Here is a 14,259-nt window from a genome sequence, read left to right as displayed (position 1 = left end):
TCCTTGTAATCCATCTAGTCAAACTAGTGATACACCTTGTGTTGGATTACTCACTTTGCCTTGTTGCTCTAACAATGAAGCTTCTACTTCCTCTAGTACTTGTATTTCTACTAACCATGTAGAGGAAATAAAAGAGCTCGAGGCTCAAGTCCTTTCTTTGAAGAAAGACTTGGAAAAGCGTCATGAAGGGAAATCCGCACTTGACAAGATGCTAAGTGTGCAACAATCCCCCAATGACAAAAGTGGACTTGGATTCAACTCCAATAACAAGAACAAGTCCAAGAGCAAGAGCAACAAGAAGAAGGGCCAAGATAAAGTCAATGATCCGGCCAAGTTGGTTTGCTTCAAGTGCAAGGTTGAAGGGCATCATGTTAGATCATGCCCATTGAAGAAGAAGCACTTGAGTGAGAAACAACAAGGGAAGCGGCCACAAGGTCAAGGTCAAGCTCATGCTCGACCTCAAGTTGAAGATAGGCCACTTCCCAAGAAGAATCAAGATAATGTTCCCCAAGAGAGGAAATCAATAAAGAAGAGAAAGGGGAACACTTGCTACTTATGCCGTGAGAAGGGGCACTTTGCTTCTTCTTGCTTAGGTGGTACCTTATCTAACCCTATAATTGTTGATGATGATTATTCTCTAGGGAAGGATAAGGATGGCAATGTGTTTGCCAAGTTTGTTGGAACTCAAAGTGGTTTCAAGAAAAGAACCATTTGGGTTGCCAAGCCTATTGTGACTAATCTCTTAGGACCCAACTTGGTTGGGGACCAACAATCTCAAACTTGATCAATAGGTACAAGCTGGAGGGCATTGGAGACTTGGCTACTTCATGAAGAATTAAGGGATCTTCATATATTATATTTTTACCAAGCCAAGTCGTATGGATTATCATCTATATCTTATATCCAATGTTCCTCTTTGCGGTAACTTATACTTCAACTCTTCATGTTTATTGTAAGTTACTTGCCCCTTTGCATGTTTGGTTTTGTACCAAATATGTGTATGTATATGTTGTGTCTTACTTGCTTATCTTGTGTATTCAAGTATGTTTGTTTGACTCACCATATACTTGTGTATTGTTTTGAGCCTAATGCACCTTGATGATATCTTATTTGGCTCTCTTTGAAGTGGTTAACGGAACATCCCATTTTGGGGGAGTGATATGCTTTGTGCATCTCTCTTTCGTTAAAATGTGTGTACATGGGTACCACCACTTAGTATTGATATTGCAAGATTATCTAGTCACTATGTGGTGTGCCATACTCATGAGAAATTCAAATTCTAAATATCCATTAATCATCTCTAGTTGAATTTTAGTTGCCTCTTATTTAAAAGAAATGTTTTATCACATTATGGGGGAGTAATATGTTTTGTACATATCACAAGCCTAGAAAATGTGAACATATGAGGTTATGCCACTTAGAGTTGATGCTCTTAATTATCTTGCTCCTAGGTGGCATGTTTGCTCAAACAAGCTCCATTCCTAATAAAAATATTTTATTACTCATCTTGTGGGCTCTTGTTTGAATATGAAATTCTTGGTGCGGTTTTTCCTCAAATACATATCTCTATATCTTATTTGGGACACCGTTTGCTTCAAGTTATTCTAATCATTGCTGTGCGTGATTGTGTGACTAGTTGAAGTTATCAAGAATCTTCATCCGTGCATAGTGCATAATTCTTTATACTTACCCTATGCCTTTTATTGTGAAGTTGATCCTTACTATCATTGTCAATACTCCACCGGAAATTATTTCCAATATACTCATTGTCTTTGACAATTGATAACCTTGTATGTGGTTGAATTTTTGGATCATCCTCACCTTGGATTGTTTCGTACTTCCTTATTTTATTCCAAGAAATATTTATAACTCCCATATGTCTTCCTTGTTCCTTTGGAAAATCTTTTGATAAATCCCCTTGATTCATATCAAGTGTTTGTTTTGGAATACATACCTTTTCCTTACGGTACATTGTGCCATTGTGAAAAGTGAGGGTTTGGTTTATTTGTTCGAACCTTGCTCTTTTGGGGAGTTTGCTATCTCATTCCTTCTTACATATTTATTAGCTTGAATGAGATAAATCTTTGAGCATGTTTGCTTTATTTCATCCTCTATGCTCAATGGTTTCTTCTTAGTTCACTTGTTGAACTTTGTTGAACAAATCTTTTGCGATTTGCTTCTTAGATATAATTTGGACAACAAATTTGTTTTGTGACACCTCTATACCTTATTTAATTCTTTTGGTGTTTTGTCCAAAGTATATCTTTCTTGGATCTTTAAAAGTTTTGGTGCATGCTTATATGTAATTTGTTTATGCTTGTAACATGCTTGCTTTCTTTCGATCCATTATGTAGGATATACTCCATCAAATCCTAAATGGCTAAGATGTGCATGAAATTCGAATTTCATCTAAATATGCACCTGTTTATATGGAGTGTGTTCTATATATTGTGGTTAGTCTAACCATGTTGGACCCAATAAGTTTGGGGACCAAGATGTACTTGAATGATGTTTTAGGTACATTGGAGATGCAATGGAGGCTTGTCTCATCTATAAGGAAGGTGTTGTCACCATATGAGGATTGGAGTCAAGCTAGGATGATCGATGAACTCTTATCCACTACATCAAGCCATTGCCATCTCGGTAACAAGTATCTTATTCATGCACTCTCATATAGCATCCAACCTCTTGTAGGTTGTATCTTGGCATGAAATTATTTATTTCGAAAATATTGCGGTTCTTGAAAAACCCTTTTAAAGTAAAACTTCTTATTGAACACTTGAGTAATTTGAGAAGATGCATATGATAGGTTATATATATATATATCATATTTTATGATTCACCTATCACAAATATGCCCTCTAGCAATTTATTGCATATCAATTCCTCAAAGAGCTCTTGTGTACAATATTGATGAAATTGTGAAATAAATCCGTATTTGTGATACTTGTTGCCTCTCTCAAAACATTCCAACTAGCTTTACTTCCCTTATTGTTAGTTGTGATGTTTTTGAGATTTTCTTGGTTGAAGCTCATTCATATACCACAAGTGTGTAAATTGGAGCCATAGGCTATATATGCTTTTTAAGCAAACACCCTTGGTATATTTTATGACTTCATCTTGGATATCATGTCTTATTTATTTTGTTAACCTCTTGTGTGTGCATGTTTCTTTATGGATCACTATATCCACTTTAGAAACTTATATACATGAGAGCGTTAATCCATCAACTTGATATCCTTGTTCTTTGCCGACCATCTTTTACACCTTTTGTTTTTAGTGGGTTGGTAAAGAAAATTTATGAGTGCTTGGTTTATTTATTTTTCTTCATGCACTCATATCTCGTAATTGTTGGACTCAAGTTGTTCTTGATAAGCATACTCTCTTTATCTTAGTTGTGTTCTAAATGATATATAGGGAGTGAGGATTCCATGTTTGTGCATATTGTATTCAAATGCAAACATTATAAATTGTGCACGAACCTTGGGGAGCTTTCTTATTTTTTAGAGCACTATATCTTTCTTATCATAATATCTTTGTTTGTCCAATTGGATCTTTGATTGCTTGCTTTATTTGTTGAAGCTCACTTCACCATGTTATCTTTATGCAATCTTTGATCCTCAATATAGTTTGATTTCCTTCAAGTATTCATCATTGGATATGTGCACTTGATTCCACTCAAATTATGAGAAGTGCACACTTTGGGGAGGAACTCACATTATATTGGCCTTCTAAATTTTTCACCCATTTTGACAATCGATGCCAATGGGGGAGAAGTTTAGAGGGTTTAAGGGAATGGTTTTATACTTAAGCTTGGTTTGTGCTTAAGTGTTTTGCCTCTCATGCATTCCATATTTATATGTCTTGCATGGTTGTATATATGTAGTGGAAACTATCCCAAAGGTTAATCTTGACAATGTATGCAATGAATTCATGTTCATCACACGTGCATACATTGTGGGGGAGTTTTCTCTATATATATTGGTTCTACTCACATCCATTGCATTTGTTGTAGTTGTGTGAGTAGAGCCGGTTTTGATATGGACTAGTTGCTTTGTGTTACTTGACCATATCAAATACAACCTCTTGTATACAACTTATTCTCGGATAAGTTGCGTACTTGTCACTAATATTCATTATATAAACCCTCTTATTGTGGTTGTCATCAATTACCAAAATGGGGGAGATTGTAAGGGTACATTGCCCCTATGTGTGGTTTTGGTAATTAATGACAACCCCTATGGACTAATGTTTTCATTGAGTTTATATGAAGGAATATTCCATAGGTACTACTTGCTCTCCATGTGTTGGATTCAAGTATGGATGCCATGAAGATAAAGGTATACCTTGTGTATTGGCATCAAGATCATCGATACAAGGTTGAGTTGGGCAAGTTCAAGATGAGCATCTTGAGTGAATCACATGCTTGAAGCTTGCCGTCCATTTGGTGATAATGGACATGTGAAGATGTGCATCAATGGGGCTTTCCCATCATAGTGTATGGGGGAGTATTTGTGAGTCTTCACGGAGCAACATTGATCAAGTGAGGCATTCCGGCTTGAGTGAAGCTTGAAGAGTTATCATCAAGATCAAGCGGGATGCGCAAGGCAAAGGTATGGACTTGCTAGGTTTTCCTTTTACCGGTCTCAGGGTGGATGTTGGGAGACCGGATTATAGGATAGATAGCCGCACTATTAAGAGGGGCTTTCGGTTGGTTAACTTGATCACATCGTCTTCGGGAGCTCAATCCTTGCATGCGTTGCATATTCTTATTGCTTCTTGGTATTTCTCGGTGTGAGGTTCTTGAGCTTGTTGCTAGCTTTACAACAAGCCCAAGTTCATCGAAAACGGAGTTCACATGCATCTTCTATTGCGTTTTCGAGGTTGGATGATTTTACCGGTTATTCATGATATAAGGTTCTACCTTTTATATTCATGATAAAATCCCCTCCTACATATTCTTGGTTTTTCACTTTCCATAAGATAGCATTTTTTGTTATCTTCCAAACAAAATTGGTTTCATGCGATTCGGAGTTCGGGAGCATTAGTTATTAAAGAAAAAGGAAAAAGGAAAAAGGGTAAAAGGAAAAAGAAGAAAAGTGCCGGCGGACCGGCCGGTCCGACCGGACCGGCCACCGGCCCACCCGGTCCCGACCGGACTCGGCTCCGGTGCCATCCGGGCCGCCTCCGGGGCCTTTTGGCCCAAGTCCGGCCGCAGGCCCGGTCGGAGTTCGGGGGCCTCGGCCGCGCGCTGCTCGCCGCGCGCCACCGGGCCGCTCACCGCCGCTCGGCCCACACGGCCGCCGCCGCCCGCGGCCTACCCTCCCGGCCGCACGCGCGCTCGGGCCGCCGCGCGGCCATGCGGCCCGCTCGCCCGCCGCCGCCTCGCCTGGCTGGGCCGCCCACCCCCGCGCGCCCTTGCTTGTCCGCCGCCTGGCAGCGCGGCCGCAGCCCCGATCCGGTTGCTTGGGCCGGTCCGACCGGGCTGCTGACCGGCTCCGGCCGGCTGCCGCTCCGGTCGACCGGCCCTGGCGGCCGGGCTGGGCCGTTTTCGGCCGTTTTTCCTACGTTTTTAATGGTTCTTTTTCCCCAACGGTTATACTTGCTCCCATGCTATAAATAGCTCTTCTTCCACCTTGAGCAAGACACTTCTTCCTATTCTCTCACCTCCATTGTTGCATTTGAAGAAGTTGCTCTCTCTCTTGTTTCCCCCCATGATTCTTGCTCATATTTGAGGATTTGAGAGAGGAGATCTAGATCTACACTTCCACCAAACCAATTCTTCTCTAAGTGAGGGAATCTCTTGGGATCTAGATCTTGGAGTCTTTAGTTGACTTTCCCCCTTGTTCTTCCTCTCCAATCTCATCCTAGCATTCGTTGCTTTGGTGGGATTTGAGTGTGAAGGACTTGAACACCTCCGGTGTTCTTGCTTTGCATCATTGCATAGTGTTGAGCTCTCCACCACGATTTGTTCGAGTGAGAGACCGTGAGCTTGTTACTCTTGGAGGGTGACCTCCTAGTTGGCTTGGTGATTGGTGCTCCGGTGATCTCTTCAAGAAGATTGTGAAGAGGCCCGGGCTTCTCCTTCGTGGAGCTTGTGAAGTGGTTGTGGAGCTTGCCATCTCCGGAGCGGAGGAAAAGCTAACCATAAGGAAAGGGCCATTATCCTTCGTGGGTGTGGTTCGGAGAATAGGGTGAGCCTTCGTGGCGCGGGAATCCTTCGTGGGACCTCCACTCCTCCAAACGTGACGTACCTTGTTGCAAAGCAAGGGAACACGGGAATACATCCTCGTCTCCGCGTGCCTCGGTTATTTCTATACCCGAGCTCTCTTTCCTTGTGATAGCCATCGTGCTTGAAGTACATATATCTTGCTATCACTTGTGCTACATATATCTTGTGCCTATCTTGCTTAGCTCTAGTTGCTATTGTTACACTTAGTTGAGCTTAGCATATTTAGGGTTTGTGCTTGTAAACTAAACGATAGTTTAATTCCGCATTCATACAAGACAAATCCGCAAGAGTTTGTAATTGCCTATTCACCCCCCCTCTAGGCGACATCTCGATCTTTCAACACTCATCTCCAAGAGGGATCACCGCATTGATCTTGCCAGACCTGCCATCGACGCCACCATGACGCCTGACAACACCACCATCTTGTGCATGCTCTTCATCCCGCATCCAACATCGATACTCCGCTGCGCTACGCCGCCGAGACTCACCATCGCCTACGCGGTAGATGAACACCACACCACCGCAACCCACCACCGTCCAGCAGCTGCTCCAAAAGCGATGCCCCAATAGGTAGAGCGACGCATAGGGCGCCGCCATCGTCCGATCCGGGAGACCCAGATCTAGGGTCCCCCCCCGGAGCATCACGAGTGAGTAGACACATACTACAACGACGATGCCTTCAAGAAGGTAATGACGCATGACGTCACCATCGCCCGCCACGACGAGGGTCGGAGCACGGTTTTCACCGGCAGTCGCGCATCCCCAACTCGCTGCTAGGACTAGATGTGAGATCAGGAGATCGTCACAACCAGCCCCAATCCGGCCGACCACCTCCGACGGAGAAGATGGGAACCGCCACCATGCCTAGAGCAGCTGCCCTAGGATTCCTCACGATGCAAGAGAGGCCCGATAGCGCCTCCCTGCCGACGGCGTCGCCACCTGCAGATCCGCGCCATGGCCGCCGCCTCCCCGCACTGCTGCATCTAGAAGGCCTGGCGGATCGCCGCCGCCGTGCCCGCCGGTCCACAGCCGAGGAGAGTCCGCCGCCGCCGCCACCACCAAGGCTTTGCCTGGAAGCGCCTCGGGCGACGGCAGCGGGAGAGGAGGGCACCGAGGGGAAGACGAGGAGGAGCGTCGGCGGCCGCCCTGGCGCGGCGCCGCCGCGCGAGAGCGAGAGGGTTAGGTCGTGTGGGCGAGAGGGTTAGGTCGTGTATTGGCATTATGCACTTTGTGTTATGAAATTATAATAGGAAAGACTTATGCTCTATGGGCACCATTTTGAATTTCTGCTTATGTGGTAAAAAATTCACATTTTTCTACATTTGAAGTGCCATTTTTGGAAGAGTGCTTGCCAACTAAAACGTAAGATTTACTTATTGTTGCTGATGGATAACAGGATCAACACCAGATGTACGGGAGTGATGTTTTGGCACATGGGAGCGTATGCTCCCTTTATTTTGAAATACATGTTAGACACATTTTAAAATGTCAAAAAAATTGAAACAAAAATTTCGCACGTACATCTTCATGTGCTACACGCTCACAAAGTCGTTTCATGAAAAATCGACATGTCATGTGGCGTGTGTAAAAAAGACAAAATTCGGTGCTGAAACAAAGACTTGTCACAAGATAAATTTTCTCTTTTTTGCTTAGACTACAAAAAATATTATTTTTTCGTGACGAATACACATATATTATGGAGATGTACATGTAAATTTTTTTGTCAAAATTTTTTAACACATGAAAATATGTTTTTATGGTAGAGGGATCATACGCGCCCGGGAGCCGAATTGAGTTTCTGCAGATGTACTATGTTAATTGCGAACGAAAAAACTTACATATGCCAAGTTACAACTGTGTACTATACTCACAAGTTCTGGAACACATATATGCCTCTTTTCTGATTCCGCAATTTGCTCAAGATTTCTGGAGTTCTATACTGCCAGGAAGGCAAAGGGGAATATGCTTTTGTGATGAAATATCTCTTACCAGACCATCACAAACATATTTTTCATGGGAATCGTAACTCTGGGATGCTGGAACCTATGCCATGAAAGGAATGGATAGGGATAAACAAAAGAAATTTCATGTGATTACGGACTAGATACAATCTTTATTTTATTTATTTTCTTCTCTTTGTAACTACGTAAATATTTACCTTTTATAATACTATTAAAAATATACAATTACAGCAGGATGCCTTACTATTTTCCCTGTATAATTTTTTTTTTTTGCAAGAACATATGCAACCCGTAAAAACTGCATTATATAATCAGCATCACTCCACACAAAGCCTGTCAGATTGTCATTTCTCCATTAATCATTATGATGTAACACCAACCTGTATTTGATTGTACAAAACAAAACCTGTAATTTATGTACTTATGAAACATAAAACCTTTTTTCCTTCTCTGTTTTCCCTTGTCTGCATCAGGTGCTAGGGGGAAAAAACAGATACACATTGACAGCGGCAACATGGCTTCATTGGTGTAGTTTGTGTTACATGAATTCCTGATCCTGGTCATCTGGTCGCCGAGAAGCCTCTTCACCATCGAGCGTTCTCCTAGTCATGTTGGCCCTCTGAACAAGACGGACCAATGCCTGCACCACCTCAGACATTGGGGGTCTGAATTCTGGCTCAGGCTGAAACAGTAGCGGTGTTGGTTCTTATAATTCCGACGACCAATATATGCATGTTAGGTTGGTACAAACTAACTGCATTTTGAAGTTTATACCTGGACACACAGCGCGACGACATCAGCGAAACGGGAGAGTGACTTGGCAGGGTAAAGACCCTTGAGAGCTGGATCAACCATCCGATCCAGTGCATCGATGTCGTGCAGCTGCGGGGTTGCCCACCGGACAAGGGACTGCTCAGACCGGTTTCTAGAGCTGCAATTGACGTTATAACAACAGTCAGGTGGCTACAACTGTGAATCAATGTGTAAACAATTCAGTGGTGCAGACAAGCAATTCTGATAATGATTACCTCTCGAATGGCTTACGGGCTGTCAAAAGCTCCAGCATGACAACTCCAAAGCTGTAGACATCGCTCTTGAGGGTATACTGACCGGTCATGTCCACCTCGGGGGCACTATATCCTGAGCCCTGATCTGCAGCCTGCGTAGATTTATTTGGAAGCCAGTATTAAGAGAACTGGTGGCAACCTTATTTTCAAACAACATCATAGTTTCCACAAAAAAAACAGCATTAAGAGAAACCTTTAGCCCCTCATTAGATGAGCTGATACAGACTTTTGGACTTCTATTATAAAAGTTTGTAGGCCTCTCTACCAGAATTTTGGATAGCTCGTGATTTTTTTCGAAAAGGAGATAGCTCCTGAATAAAGAGCCAATTCGTTCTGGACTTGACTCTTATTTACTATCTTTTTTTTTTGATACTCTTATTTACTATCTTTACTAGTACTAGACATGTTTGCAGGTCCACAATCCCTTCAGCTTTACCTGGAATTTACCATCAGGAATAGAGCTTGCAAGTCCAGCATCTGAAAGATGAGGGTTGAGCTCTGAGTCCAGTAAAATATTGGACGCCTTAAAATTCTTGTGAATGATTGATGGGGAACAAATTTCATGAAGATATCTGTAGAATATGGCACCGTTAGGCCCTAACAGAGTAGAACACACAAGGTCATTTATATATATATATAGAGAGAGAGCATTTACTCGAGCGCACGTGCGGAGCCTAATGCAACCTTCACACGAGAATTCCAGCTTAGAGGTTTGCTGCATTCATCTGGGAGGTGGAGAGTATCATGCAGCGATCCGTTCCTGTGGAAATTGTAAACCAGCAAGTGTTGTCCATGTTCCATGCAGTAGCCCACAAGCTCATTTAGATTGGGATGGTGCAACTTCGAAATGTTGGACACTAGTTCATAGAAATCGTCTGAAGATTGGCTGGGTAATGCAGTACTGCTCAGTTTCTTCACTGCTAGGACCTAATTCAAGGGGGGAAATAATAACAAGTCATATACAGGGAGAGTGCAAACTGCATTCATTTCCTTTCGGGGTGAAACAGTTTATCATCTGAATTAGGCAGAAAGGAAATGAGTGCAAATTTCTAGGGAGCCATCAACACTAATTTATTTTACAGTATTAAACTTGTACATTAAGAGACTGAAGATCAAATTTCTTGTTAGGAATCAAAATTGTTACTAACTGCTATACACCTTGTACCACTCATTGCATTCAGGAACATTCCTGCACGAAAAGTTAAGATTATCTAGAAGCACTTGACTGTAGTTACATAGTACTACAACCAAGTAAGTACAAAGAACGCAATGATTGGCCTTCAAAGAAATAAAAACTGTTACAAACTTAACATAATTCTATTTCTATCAACTAAACACAAGAGCAAGAATAAATGATCATGCGTACCTTTCCATCATTGAAGTGTGCCCTGTAAACACTTCCAAACGCACCCTCTCCAACAAGGTTGTCCTCGTTGAAGCTATCTGTTGCCATTTGTAGATCTGCAACGGAATAAACAGTTGCTTCCACAGGTGCTGCATTACTTTTCTTTGCAACCGGCTTGTTTGCAAAATCATCGTCATCAAAGGACTGATTGCGCTCAATCTTGGCAGGTGGTTTCAGACTAACTGAGGCAGGGGAAGGCATGGACTCCACCTCTATTGTGGTGGAGTCTTGAATAGGCTTCATGTCTGCAGTCCTTGTAGAACCAAACATGTGAGATCACTAACTAAAATAGAAATGGAAAAAAGGATGTGTCAAGGTATCAAGCATTGAGAAACCTGACCTTTAGCTTCATCTGAAGGGAATGAGTTGAATGCCTGACGCTGTTCAAAACGTTCTTCAGTTTTACCCTTTCGTTTTTTCCTCTTTATCAAGAAGAATGCAACAAGCGCCACAATAACCAGTAGAGCTACGATAATCCCTGCTATGGCTCCAGCACGTAATACAGTGCTTCCACCAGAACTTGATGGGCTGTCACTGCCATTGGAGTTGCTGCCTGGGCTTTTCCGACGGTTGGGTGACTTTGGAGGAGCAGTAAAGGGTGGCGGTGGTGGTGCAGGGCTTGTGCTCCACGAATTACCGTCGGTTCTATACATAACCACAAAATTAATTGAAGATGTGCCTCTTCACAATGCTTGGGCTCTAAACTGAGATAGTACTTACTGTAGACTATTTATCTTCTTAAGCTTATTAGGAATCCAACCAGTGAAGCGGTTGTTTGCAATGTTCCTGCAAATAAGGGAGTAGATTAAACACAGTATGAAGTGCATAAGAAAGACCACTTATCTAATGAAAATTCATTTACTTACAAATCACTAAGGGGAAGATTGGCAAGGACATTAATAGAGCCAGTAAACTGATTGTTCTGCAAATATCTGAGAAGAAAGGAGAGTGTTACCGTCATACAGTTGAAAATTTGTTTCTAGAAAAAATACTCCCTCCGTTCTATGAAACGTGTCTTAGATTTTTCTAAATTTGGATGTATTCACCACACTAAATAGTTTCTAGATACATCCAAATTTTAACAAATCTAAGACAACTTTCATGGGACGGAGGAAGTACAATATGTGAAAATAAATCTCTCAAAGTTCTCTCTTACAAAGTTTTCAGGCTCGTCAAAGAAGTGAAACTTTGTGGTAGATCACCAGTAAGAGAATTGAAGGATAGATCGCTGCAGAAATGTCCACGAAAACATAAGCAGAGAAAAGATAAGCGGGATGGAAATAAAAACTTATCATGCAAGTTGAAGGCCACATAAGAAGATTCTAAATAAAGTACTCACACTGTTGTTAAACTTGGAAGGTTGGGAAATATGTCCGTGATATTTCCTTGTAATTGGTTATGATTAATATTTCTGCAGTTAGGAAGAAGATTCCAGTTAGCAGTTATTACAAACGTAATATGAGATTCAAGGGAAAATAATAATTTTGCACCGCCGGATACTCACAGATACTGAAGTTTAGGCATTGTAGAAATCGAGTACGGAACATTTCCGGTAAATTGGTTTCCTGCCAAATTGCTACAAATCGAGAGATCACTTACTAGATGATATGCCATTAGAAAATTCTTTAAAGAACAGAATATATGATATTCCTGGCACTTACAGCCTCTGAAGCTTTTTATTTGGAAGATTGTATGGAATCTGCTGGCCACCACCGAGGTTATTTTGGCTCATGTCACTGCATCGAATTTTGATCAATTCAATTTCCAGTGGAACTCCTGACACAATTATACTCAAGGAAAAAACCTGACTGAAACTCACAGCTCAACAAGTGAATCCATGGTGTTCATGTTGTAGGCCAACGTCCCCGAGAGGCCCAAGCTCGGCAATTTACTAAACAGAACCAGGCAGAAGAACACATCAGAGGAAGCAGCATACTAATCTTAAGAGAGTGTACGATGGAATATAAATTAAGCTCACATTGCGGTGACTGCGGATCCAGAGCAAGTGATGCCCTGCCATGACTCGCCGCAGGGGTCGCCGCCGTTTACCTGCCAACCGCGCAGCTGCCCCGGTGAATTCATGCTGGTAAACAGCGCGTTGAGGACAGTAACTGCATAGCAGAAATGAAATGAATCGCAGCTAGCATCATAAGCAATGATTTTTTTTTTTTGGCGAATATCATAAGCAATGATTGACTAGTCACACCTAGAGATTCGGATTCATGTCATAGCAAAACAAATGAATCATCACGAACACAAAGAGTAAGACTGATCTACTTTCGATACGCAATGATATCACAGATCCATCTTGGGTCATTGTGCGATTTTTCCTAGTTTCGGTAAGCTTCACAAAGATGTGCCAGAGAAGTTGGAAGCCATTAGTCATAGGATTAGCATGCTCCTACAAAATTGTCTTTTTTTCTCTGAAATTTATAAACCTCCAATTTGCGTAACAAAGGAAATGACGAACACGGCGTCAGATGCATTTCCATGTGCCAGAATGCTTTACTTCCCACCAACCCAAACTGTACTGTGGCACCAAAAAAGTAATTAACTGAACTAGTATACAATGACAAGAATGTGATAGAGATCACAAGGAAGACGCAGAGAGTTCCTAAAGAATCCAATTCAGCTCCTTGCACAAACTGCCCATCAACAACGTTAAGCAAAAAAAAAAAAAAAAAAAAAAAAAACAAGGTTACAGGAGTATGGCAACATCAACTGAAGGTTTGGGGTTGGGGGCGCTAGGAAGTTGCTCAAGACTTACAAATCTGCCAAAACCACGTTGAAGAAGAAATAGCAGCAGAGGAGGTGGAGAAGAAGAACAAATGTCCGGTAACTCCCCGGTCAAAGAAGCACGGATAGTGGGGTGGGGACATTTCAAACAAGGAAATGGCGAAACAACCCATGGAAAGAAATAACAGAACTGAAAAGAAGAGATGCAATCCCAAAAGAGGAATGTTTCTAGTAGCCTACGATCATTCGCGTCGGTGGTCGCGGCAGCAAAGATTTGCCGCTGCTGGGTCCACGAGCCGCCGCAGCAGCAGCACAAGAGGAGGAGCCATGCCCAAGCGCTGCCCGCCATTGCTCCACCTCTTCTGCTCCTCGCCCTCCCACCCACCATATCAACAGCAATGCTACTACCTCCGTCTCTCTCTCTCCTCAGTTATAGAGCCATGAGCGTGGCAAGAAAGCTTGCTTTCTTGACTAAAAAATTCCAGCTTTTGGTTGGGGAGTCTTCAGTCGACTAGATTTCTGCGGTATTCCCACAGTTTTTTATGCATTCTGCTGGCTTTTTGGTAGCAGTAATTCCTTGTTTCCACTCGTCTCGTGCTCCTGATTTTTATTTTATTTTTGCTTAGGAGTAGTATTAAATTGAGAGCAACGGAGAGACAGGGAGAGCAGAGCTGCCGCACCTGACGCTACAGCCGAGGCCAGAACCCGAGGTTCCGCCGGTGTGGAGCCCGCAATCCGCGGAAGCCAGTGGGCGTGCCGATCTGGCCATATACTCTAGATCTAACGGCTGTTATCATCCATCCTACTTCAAGTCCTAGCGGATGTGAAAATTTTAGGTTAAATCTACTCCCGATTGCT

General features: G+C 42.5%; 1 protein-coding gene across 2 annotated transcripts; it reads right to left on the bottom strand.

The window, feature by feature from the left end:
* Nucleotides 1-8,514: 8,514 nt before the first annotated feature.
* On the bottom strand, nucleotides 8,515-14,004 carry LOC124650173 (protein STRUBBELIG-RECEPTOR FAMILY 6-like). 2 transcript variants are annotated; one of them, XM_047189725.1, is made up of 16 exons: nucleotides 13,642-14,004; nucleotides 12,644-12,776; nucleotides 12,485-12,556; nucleotides 12,327-12,401; nucleotides 12,170-12,241; nucleotides 12,005-12,076; nucleotides 11,822-11,893; nucleotides 11,532-11,597; nucleotides 11,386-11,451; nucleotides 11,006-11,310; nucleotides 10,627-10,910; nucleotides 9,916-10,187; nucleotides 9,697-9,832; nucleotides 9,222-9,352; nucleotides 8,968-9,124; nucleotides 8,515-8,875 (listed from the first exon to the last, which is right to left on the bottom strand). In XM_047189725.1, the coding sequence occupies exons 1-16, from the start codon at nucleotides 13,787-13,789 to the stop codon at nucleotides 8,732-8,734; spliced, it is 2,205 nt and encodes a 734-aa protein (XP_047045681.1). In that variant the 5' UTR covers nucleotides 13,790-14,004; the 3' UTR covers nucleotides 8,515-8,731. The 2 variants fall into 2 exon arrangements, with proteins under 2 accessions (XP_047045681.1, XP_047045682.1); XM_047189726.1 differs by lacking the exon at nucleotides 13,642-14,004 and adding an exon at nucleotides 13,433-13,592.
* Between the last annotated feature and the right edge of the window lie 255 nt (nucleotides 14,005-14,259).

The sequence above is a fragment of the Lolium rigidum genome, chromosome 4 (assembly GCF_022539505.1).
Source record: "Lolium rigidum isolate FL_2022 chromosome 4, APGP_CSIRO_Lrig_0.1, whole genome shotgun sequence".
Classification (NCBI taxonomy): domain Eukaryota; kingdom Viridiplantae; phylum Streptophyta; class Magnoliopsida; order Poales; family Poaceae; genus Lolium; species Lolium rigidum.
The sequence above is the reverse complement of the archived record's forward strand: the minus strand, read 5'-3'. Positions and strand labels throughout refer to the sequence as shown.

Coding starts and splice junctions, on each gene's coding strand:
- LOC124650173 (XM_047189725.1), bottom strand. CDS start 13,789: ATGGTGGGTGGGAGGGCGAGGAGCAGAAGAGGTGGAGCAATGGCGGGC. Junction 12,777..13,641: donor GACCACCGACGCGAATGATC/GTAGGCTACTAG, acceptor TCTGCTATGCAG/TTACTGTCCTCAACGCGCTG. Junction 11,598..11,821: donor TTGACGAGCCTGAAAACTTT/GTAAGAGAGAAC, acceptor CTTTCTTCTCAG/ATATTTGCAGAACAATCAGT.